The 10241-nt window shown below is 42.2% G+C and overlaps 1 protein-coding gene across 1 annotated transcript in view; it reads right to left on the bottom strand.

Annotated features, from left to right (window-relative positions):
* Positions 1 to 10040, bottom strand: part of TAC1 (tachykinin, precursor 1) — a 17387-nt gene extending 7347 nt beyond the window's left edge. Inside the window, exons 1-2 of the mRNA XM_010561482.1 lie at positions 10007 to 10040; positions 4690 to 4712 (exon numbers count right to left, since the gene is read on the bottom strand). Coding sequence (XP_010559784.1) covers positions 4690 to 4712; positions 10007 to 10040 — 57 coding nt within the window. The remainder of the gene's footprint in view (positions 1 to 4689; positions 4713 to 10006) is intronic.
* Positions 10041 to 10241: the final 201 nt, after the last annotated feature.

Below are 10241 nucleotides of genomic sequence, written 5' to 3'. Positions count from 1 at the left end.
GCTGCTGGCGTTCGGCTCGGGTAACTGTCTAGGTTATCGTCCATTTCACAGCTGTTCCGTCTTGCTTCTCCAAGGGCGCTTGTGCACGAGGCTTCTCAGTCAACCTCGGTGGTCCCTCAGCACCTGTGTTGTCACGGCGTGCGGTACCACCGCCTAAACCGGGCGCTCTGCCGAGTTTAGCAGGAGCTAAGAGTGTTTCTTTTGAGAGAGAAGGGAGTGCTCAGGAGCTAGAATCCGCTCCCCAGTACCACCCCTCTGCTTGCTCCAGGATGCCACCATTAAGGTGGCCTTGCTGACGGTGGTAAACCTCCTCTCCAAGGACCGCTCATTGGCATACAGCTGTGGATCCAAGGGGGACCCAGTGCCTCGTTTGCTAAATAAAGGCATGATTAATGTCAGGCCTCCCCATTAACCAGAAATGCTCCTCAGGACCCAAAGTATTCCCCAAAGCACAGCCAGGCATGAGCCTCTTCCCCACTCTTGGGGGTGCCTACACTTTGTCTGTAAGACTCTGCACATAAATAGGAAAGATTGTGGCCCAGTGATCTGCGGGTCCCTCTGAAGTCAGCACAGGCTGCTTGAGAGGGTGGTTGAGAAAGTGTGGTTTGGAGGAGCCAGCGAGGGACTTCATGCAGCCCAAGCACCTGCTGTGGGCACCTCTGTTGAGACCTCGAGCGTGGGCGGTGTGAATGCTCCTCATTCTGCCTATCAATGAGCTGGCAGAAATGACATTGTTTAGCAGCTCTGGGAACCCAAACCATCAGATTTTCGTGCTGCAGCTTTACAGCATTCCCTTTGATGTATGAGCTTGGAAGACCTTTGAAGGAAAATTGTTTTCTTGTGTTTTTTCATTACGCTGTGTCTGTTTACCACAACAACAACAGAGCAAAAGGTCAGATATATCAAACCAGGCATGCCAGTCCTACGAGTGTTGATGAAGTTCATGTTTTACAGAAATCCTGAGAACTCCCAGCTTCCTGTGAAGTCAATCTCTATCATTCAGGAGTCCGTGATGAGTATGATAAATCTGAACTGAAAAGTCCTATCTGTTCTGTAATTCAGCGTTTTACCAAAATGGATGCAATCATAGCTTGACCTATGAAATTACAGGGATTTTCTTTTTTGAGAGAGCAAGAGATGGAAAATTAAAAAGCAGTCCTTTCTATTCTTCAGAAATTTTAATGAATTCAAGTACTTTATCTCAGACTGATCTAATAGTTTGGGTGGGAGTGAAAAAATGACTAATAGGTCAAGCTTACTTTTCTCTTTCTCAGTTTCTAAAATAAATTGACTGCTTAATCTTTCTTTGACCTGCAATACTCGGATATTACACTATGAACTTTTCAGGAAGTGAGCAGATTTCATGGCTAATGAGCAAAGCCGATTCCTAGGAAGACTTTCTGAGTTCATTTTTTCATGTGGAGAGGAGGTAGAAGGCTCAAATAAGGGATTAAGAGCTACATCTTAACCTGGAAGTAGCTGAAGCTGCTTGCCTTCGTGCTGCCCGGTCCCTGCCCTAGGGATGCGTTAGAGCATGGTAAAATGTCCTTTGTGCGCAAACAAAAAAGCCTGTTTTGCCAAAAACTGCCTCTGCCTCAGACATAAGATATTAGTGGCTTTATATCTATGAGTTATCTTGTGAATAAGCATGTGAGAGACCATGCAGGTACAAGGTGTCTGTGTTGAATATCCCTGCTCTATCCATGCTCAGGGCACAGATCCCACCCTCCTGTTACAGTTAGACCATGTGATATCTAACAACTAGCGTGAATATTTTTGTTCATGAATCAAGAGATCATTAGACCCAATGTAACCCAAATAGGGATTGACATTTCCTGTGGAAGTGACAGGGAAAGGAGGTTTTGGAGTTCTTATCCAGACTTTTCCCTAATTGAGCTTAGGAACTGGATTAAAGGCACTTGTTCTGGCTTGAATCTCAATGCTAATACAAAACTATTTGGGAAGCAATTGCTTATGAAACACACCTCAGAGAACTGCTTTTTTGATGGCTTTAATATGATACATCCTCTGTGATGATCCTTGTGAAATGTTTATTTGAATTTTATGATGATGTTTTGGTTTCCAGTAAAAAGTCCAATAGTTTAATGGTAAGACACATTGGCTGCTACACTGTTATCAAGTGATTCTTATACCATCAACAAACAGCTAATGTGTTATGGGAAAATAGCAGATTATATGTGACACTGTAAGATTTTGTGCAGAATGCAAATCTGAATTCTTCCAGTACACACAATTTCAGAGCACTTGACATGAACTGAATGCATCTGGCATTGTTCTTCAGTGGCCTTATGCTATACAATTATATGCTATATACTTAAACCTAAAGCCTAATTGTCATATATCTTGAGATCTCTTTTCATCCCTTTACCAGGGATCTACAAATAATGGAGACAGCCCCAGAACAGTATAACTTCAAAAAATTAGGGATGAGGTGCAGTCTACCTAAGCACAATGATCCTGTCTGTAAATATATCAGACTTCAGCTCTGATTTCTATCATGACAAGAACACTGGAAATGTTCTTATCCAAAGATACAACTTTATAAACATTGGAAAGAGAGACCATGATTGATGACCTCTTAAATTTTTCATAGGTATGTGTCTCCAGGGGAAATAGAATGATTTCGATCACAGATGAGGGGCCTTTGTAACAGAGTGATTGATTTTGACACTGTAAGATTATTTATTGGCAAAGCATCCGAGAGGCATCGGAAAAATTAGCAGAACTCACAACAACATCCTGATTTTCTAATTAAGTGTGGCCAGGTTAGTGAATTACTCTTTCACCTGTATTTTAAATATTACATTACAAGTTTGTCACCTTTAATTTTTCCTTTAATGAAGGTTTACATTTTCAGAGCATATGCTTGTACATATTAATGCGTATGAAGCATACGTGATAATTATGCATCTCTCTCTCTCTCCCCCACCCCCATCCACAAAGAGTGAAAGATTATTATTCTGCTTGTGAAATCAGATGTTATAGGTTCAATTATGTTGTGATCACAGGCAGGCAAGACGGGGAGCAGTGAGATGTCACAGGAATGCCCTTTCCTGGGCAGGTACGGGCAGAAGCAAGGCAGATCTTGCACTTACTCAATCATTTGGTAAGCGCTGCAAATGCAATGTTGGTCTTTGGTTCTTATTTTGAAAAGTTTATGGGTTTCCCCACTCTTCTGATCCCTGTCATTTTTTACACTCCTGTCGCTGTTCTCCATCCTGCCGAGCCACTAGTATCACTTGCATCTTGCCTAGAGTGAGCTTCTTTAACCCTGATCAGAGGCACAGTTTTGTCCACGCTAATTTAGGCATACCGGTGGGATGCGGGATCAGCTGAAATGAAAATAAATCTCAGGGTATTAAGATACTGAATGTAAACATATAATGTAAACATTGCAGACAAGGCTATCCTCCCAACCTAGTAGCTCTAGGACAGTCCACTGCAAGAGGAGTAAATGCAGTCCTGTCAAGCTTCCTGAGCTACTTGAGAGAGCATGTCCTTGGAGGAGAAAAAGCATTTATTCTCAACCATTTGCAGGGCTCAGAGAGAGAGAAGCAAAGCTGTGCAAAGCCATCTCTACATCTGCAGGAGCTGGTGAGGAGAAAGGCCTCTGGCATTTCTAGAGCTGTATTCATTCAAAACAAAAGTGAGAAGAAGATCTGGGCTTGCAGCTACTTGGAGATGCCTTACCATAACTCTCCAAACAGTTTTCACAAGAAACATGGAAGATGCAATGTTTGCTCATTGTTGCTCAAAAAAAACCAAGAGAGAATGACATTCTAACTACATATTTCAATAACAAATACAGAATGGTATTCACCTCACAGAGACAGTGTCTGTCTCTTTTAACTATGAACCCAGTTTTTTCCACATTTGCCATCGCCAACAGAATGGCTGGGGCAACCACGAAATGTGGCACAAAATATTTCCAGAAGCTGAGGCAGATTGTGAGCATCACTGGTCTGAGCTTGACCAGAAAAAACTGCAATGTGAACGCTTCTCCCAGTGCAAAGGACTCAGAGCAGCCAAGGAGCAGACGTTTCACATTAACTAAGTTCATCACTCTGAGAAGAAAACTGCTGACATTGTTTTGTTCTGATTGTCTCCTGAATACTTATTAGATTACAAATGTATTTATAAATCAGTTGATTTGATTCAAACTGAACCTTCTGAGTCTAGAGCTGACTCTCTAAGGCTTTTTGCTTCAGTTGTTCAAGCTTGTTTGAAAACTACCTCACAGTGACCTGTGAGGGTAAAGGGAGGGTTTAAACTTACTTCATCAACAGGTGAAAGCAAAAAGCTGATTTTTAATCTAACCTTAGCACACCTTTTGTAAAGCTTTTCTGCAGGAAGGACAATCTTTTCCCAGAGACCCCTCAGAGATTGCCCTTGGTCTCATTAAATTTTGCAGATGGATCATCAAAGCCAGGCCCTTGGCCTGTTTTCAACACCCGAGTATCTTCTATGTGATCGTGCCACCAGAACCTATCCTCATCGCACTGAGTGCCGGCTGGCTCCTGTCACAGACAACGGTGGCGGAGGAGGATGAGGATGGCCACACCGGAGTGGTTGCCCAGGAGGAGGACCAGCCCTGGTCCCACGCCATGGGACCCAACAGCACTTCTTGGTTATCCGGGAAAGTGACGGACACATGACTGTTCCACTCACTCTTCTTTCTCCTTCTTTTATCCCTGTGACGTGCAACAGCAGCCCTCAGTTCCTGGGCACGAGGCTGGGTAGCCTTGCCTCCCGCTCCTACTTCCAGGCCTTCTCCTGCAGGGAGGATGAGGCTTATTTTGCACTGGGTCCTTCTGCTGATCCTCCACAGCTTCCTGGTGTTCATTGCAACAGCAGAAAGGGATTAATGCTGCTCATGGCTGCTACGATCTGCGCTTAATTGAAACAGTTTCTTGGGATCAAACACTGATGCATCATCCTCTTTTTTACTCTGCTTTAGAAACTAGATAATTTATATAGCTATATCTTCACTGAATATTAATCTTTTTCTCAGTAACACAGCACATTTGAAAAATAGATTCAGAAATCAGCAGGATAAAAGGATATAGTTTCAGCAAAATTTAAATTAATTCTAATATTACTGCAACTACCAGTTTTTTAGTAGTTATGTTAAATAACTTTTACAAATCCATAACAACGCTACCTTCTTTATTATTTGCACTTGCTGCAACTCAGTGTATCTCTCTCCTTCCTCATGTATCTTCAACAGAAGTTCACAACATCTCCAGAAGTCTTTGAAGTCCTCAAAAATTTTGCTTATGACTTTTCTGCTTTTTGTTTACTCCACAGTTTTTAGGAGACTACATTCTAAATCCTTAATCCATATATGAAAACCTGTGCAACAACTTGTTAAAACAAGTTGGCATTTTGGGAACAAACACCCATGAATTTAGTCTTGGATGTAGCATTGTGTGTGATGAAATAAAAGTGAAGTAAAGAAAAAGAAATTGCCTGAGGACGAAATCAATGGGAGACCTAAGGAGTTCAGATGCTCAAATAAAGCAGAAAAAAAGTACAGAAGGGGAGAAAATAGCGAGGACAGTCTTTTGTGCTGCTTTGATAATCACTTGAAGTAAAATACCTTTCTATGGCTTGGCTGCCTTCTCTTTCAGTTTTGAATCTTATAATATATGCATTTTTTTAAAACTCGCAAGTTCTAAACTCATGTCTGTGACAAGTTCATTTTTAAGTAGGTCACTCCCTGCCAAATCGTTCAGCTGGAAAGATTAAAAAAAGTGTGAAACGAATTTATGGGGATCATTTATTACACAGAAGTTTTACAAAAGTAGCTGCCTAACCAAAGAAGGGCTATTTGTGCTCGAATTCAAACATGTGTCCTAAGGAGGAAGGTGACAGAGTTGCTGGTGGATGCTATGGAAACCTCAGACTTCTTCATCAGATTGCATGTGAGGCTATTTTATATGTTTGGTTTCGTTGTCTCGCTGTCATCTTTTCCCACTCACTCCATGCTGACTTCTGAGCAATTTTAAAACCTTGCCATGTCTGATGCAAACGCTTTAACAAGCTGTGAGCCCTGTCTTCATCAGCAGAAAGAGAGAGGACACCTTCTCACAGCAAGTCTTGGGGGGCCACCTCCATGCCCAAGGAAATCAAAGCAGCCTTCTCTCTCTCCCCCCCTCAGCCCACACTACTTGATGCAAAGTCCCTGATATGGTGGGATTTATATTTAGATTATTTGCATCTGTTTCTTCTAGAATTCCTTTTGATGTGCATGATGAAAGACTCGAGAGTGTTTGCAAAGGGCTGGAGGACAGAGCAGGAGCATCACACAGCCCTGGCTTGGGCTAAGGAGGAGGGACTCCCTGTTGAGTGTTGGCTGCTGTGCCCTGCGGTGCCCTGGAAGTCAGAGCTCTGTAAGAGCCCTCCTCCTCACCCTCCCTTCCCATGCATTCACATCTCACCCACTATAATGACTTTGCTCCTGGATTCTCCCTCTCGTCAATGGAGACCAATGAACAAGGGTAAATGAGATGTTAACCTGGAAGCACCCGTGCCTTTGGGAGAGTCCTCACTTCTGCTGGACTTGTGTTCATCTGAAAAGAGATTACTGGACCAGCCTGAGACACTTGCCAATTGCAGCCCAATTAGCAATTCAGGCAGTCCTAGAGCGGAAATTAATTCTTTATAAGTTTGAGGTATAAAATAAGAAGTACTCAAATTAAGAAGGTGGCAAAATTGAGTCTTTTAGGTATACCTAGAGAAAACAATACTGGGTCATCACTTGGCTAGAAATGAAAGCTTTTATCACTTCAAGGCTTCACGCAACAGAGGACTGCGTCATTCCCAAGACCTGCTTCTGCTCATAGGCCAGCTGCGCTCTCCAAGGGGCGTACAGCCATGAGTAGGCATCTGCCTTTCTCCTGAGTTCCTCCCCTTCCCCTGCTCACTTGCAGCAGGAAGAGGTGCGTCTCATCTAGATTCATAGCATTCTCCAGTTAAGGCAAAATTGTCATATTTTAGCTAATCAAGAGATGCATGAGGACTTATCTTATATTGACCATTAAGGCCTGTGCTCTGCCTCAGTGCTGGTGCCCTCACAGATGCATTGTAGTATGTGTATGCAAATATTTTTGGTAGTTTGTATTGATTACGAAAGAGCACCCTGAACGGTTTCCCAGACAGCTGATTTTCCCAGGACATCCAGAATCATGAATTCAGACAGAAATGATGAGCAAATTTGCAGCTGTACTAACTCCCCCATAACCTGCCAACTTGCAAGTCCGCTTGGCTCTCTGCACCCACAGCTGCACACATAGCTGAGTGCATTGGTTGCGCTGTACAGAAGCAACACTGCTTGTCCGCAGCCAGGAATGTGAGGAAGGAACAGCTATTTAGTAAAACACAGTTCAGGTGATGTGTTGTTTGCCTCCAAATGTTGGAACCATATGGCACGCATTGCATGTATTCCAAATTACGGAAGAGAGGTCTTCCTGTATTTTCATATGAAATTACTAATTTTTTTCTATTTTTGAAGAGGATTTAGGTACATAGAAAATGAAGGACTGCAATGCTTAAGTTTTAGCTGCTTATTAGAGCACCTAAGGGAATGAAATTCAGGTTCGTACTGCCCCTGACCAACACCAGGAAGACTTAGATGCTTGAAAATGGAGTTCAAACATCCAGTGCACAAACAGTGAGACCACCTGGGGTTAGTCAGTAGAAAGTGTGGAGCTCTCCTATCCTGCCCATCTTCAAGTTAGGTGTCTCATCAGCTGTTTGCTCTTCCTTGAAAGTAAAGATCCACAAACACTCTGCCAAAGGGCTGAGGGGAATTGCTGTAGTGTTTTAAAATTACAGGAATGATACCACTCGTTTTAACTAATCTGAGAAGTAGATTACATGTGGATCTGCCATAATTGGTGTGCATTCACTGGGCAATGCATAAAAGGCAATGCATATTGCTGAGTAATTTATTCTTAGGTTTAGAAAAGAAGGATGAAGGCACAAATCTTCAGGTAAAGTTTTGGTTAATGAAACTAGACTGAAAGGTGATGTTGTTCTTAGCAGTGCTGGCAAGCTTCAAAAATACGTCAGTACTTCCATTGCAGCATTTCTAATCCATATTTAAATAAAATTCTTCATTAATAATATTAGGATAATGTAAGATTTATGGCAGACTAAAGATGTCTATCGTAAGGAAGTATGTTGAATAAACATGCTCCAGATGAAAGCTAAAGTGGTGGACAGTTTCCTCCCCATCTTAGAATGAAGATAGTTTGTGCTCATAAAATGTTCATATCCTTCCACATGACTGTGCTGATATATAATTCATGAAAATACCAGTTATGATATTTCTATGTTTGAGTAGCTTACCCCAGGTTTTGTGCAGCAAATTAAGAGAAACATACTAAATATATTTAGGCACATCAAAGATAAAAATATTACTCATAGATCTGAGGTCTATAACCTCAGGACACATTATGTATTCTGTTTTTCATATGTTCTCAAGTATTTCATTAAACATTAGTAGTTTTCTCCACTTTTTATACTTTTCCCTTGATATTTAGCTTAAGAAAGATGGAACACGACAGCATTTGCTTTCTGTACTGTATGTTTTATACTAACTTTTGAAAGCAAAGTTTGTCTCTGGCAGACTGTGATTTGATTACAATACTTTTATTAACATACAGCCAGCTCTACACACACAGTCAACATGGAAAACATGTACAACATGGAAAACAACCATCAGATGAACACAAGCCTTTTCTCTTAAAAATGTCAGTAAACATATTAGCTAAGGGCTAGACTAATTTTGCCATCGCTATCATTATTACTTCTACTTTAAAGGCATTTTATCTCCTCTATATCTTTTTTAGAGAATAAATTATTTTGGTGTGGCTTTTCACAGACATAAAGCAGTGATTAGGAGAGCATCCCCAGTCCAGACCATGCATAAGCACCACTTTAATCCCTTTGATGTCAAAACATGCATAAAATTATCTGCCAAAGGGCTGAGGGGAATTGCTTTCTCTTAAACAGCGATAAGTATGTAATTTTTTGCTGTAGCTGTGCATGGAGAACAGAGGCTGTGATACTGCAAGCAATTCTGAGTCTTCTGTGCTCCAAGCATCTTTGCCAAATGCCATATGCCCCATGTGCTCCCAAGACCTGTGGAAAAAGATGTGACATCTGTGCCTGAGGAGCAGGAGGTGGCAACAGAATTGAAGCATGAAGACTCTCATGAAGCAGCCACATGCATCCCTGTATGCAGCCAATACCTTGTGTGTCCTAGAAGAAGACTCTGAAAGAAGTTTGTTGGCTTCTTGAGGGAGAAATGTGCTGGTAAGGGGTCACCAAAATCTCAAAAACCATCTATGGATGAAACCACTTCTTCAAGTTACCCTCAGTCACATGGCCAGGCCTGAGGACCAGTACTTGCACTAGATTGGTCTCATAGTGGGAGAGGGGATCCCACCCTGCGAGAATATGAAAGGCATTGGAGAAGTGGAGAAAACAAGTAAAGCAAGACAGTTTAAAAGCTAAAGGCAGAACTGCAGCTCGGGTTTGCATGCAGGAGGTGATACTTGCTTGGAGGAAACAGGAGAGTTTGGGATTTGGAGAAAAGTTTTGAGCGGTGCTTCAACTTAGACTAATTCCACGATCAGAAACTTCAGTGTTTCAGTCAGCCTGTTGGGTGGAATCTTTGCTGTAGAATTTGATCCCCTTCCATGTAACGATACACAAATAACTGCTTGAGAAGCACAAGAGCATGTACTCTCAGTCTACCCATGGCTAAGAAGTGCAGAGCATGGTTGCTGTCCCTGGTCTAACTTTGAAGTTATCCTAGCATTGAGAAGGGCTGGACTGGATGACATCCAGAGGTACCTCCTACCTAAGTTCTTCTCAGGTGGAGAGGGATGCACTTGGCGATGAGGAGCATGATCAGTGACACAGGCAGAGTGGTTTGGGAAACATATCTCTAACTCCCTCTTTTCTTGCTACTCACCTGCAATTGTTGTCCCACGTGTCCCAGTCAGCATGGTGACTGCAGGGTGAAGAATGTGCTGTTTTCAACCTGGATGCCTTCCTGTCACCAGTAGCATGGTCTGATGGAAGGATCAGTTTGTTGCAAGGTCAGGGCAGAACTGGTGCTGTGGTTGCTGAGGTGGTAAAGATCTGCTGCTTGATTTTGGCTTAACACTTTAGCACATCAGCAGAGAATCAGTGGTTTTAATATTTCC

This window comes from Haliaeetus leucocephalus, unplaced genomic scaffold, assembly GCF_000737465.1.
Source record: "Haliaeetus leucocephalus isolate CR32 unplaced genomic scaffold, Haliaeetus_leucocephalus-4.0 Scaffold146, whole genome shotgun sequence".
NCBI lineage: Eukaryota > Metazoa > Chordata > Aves > Accipitriformes > Accipitridae > Haliaeetus > Haliaeetus leucocephalus.
The sequence above is the reverse complement of the archived record's forward strand: the minus strand, read 5'-3'. Positions and strand labels throughout refer to the sequence as shown.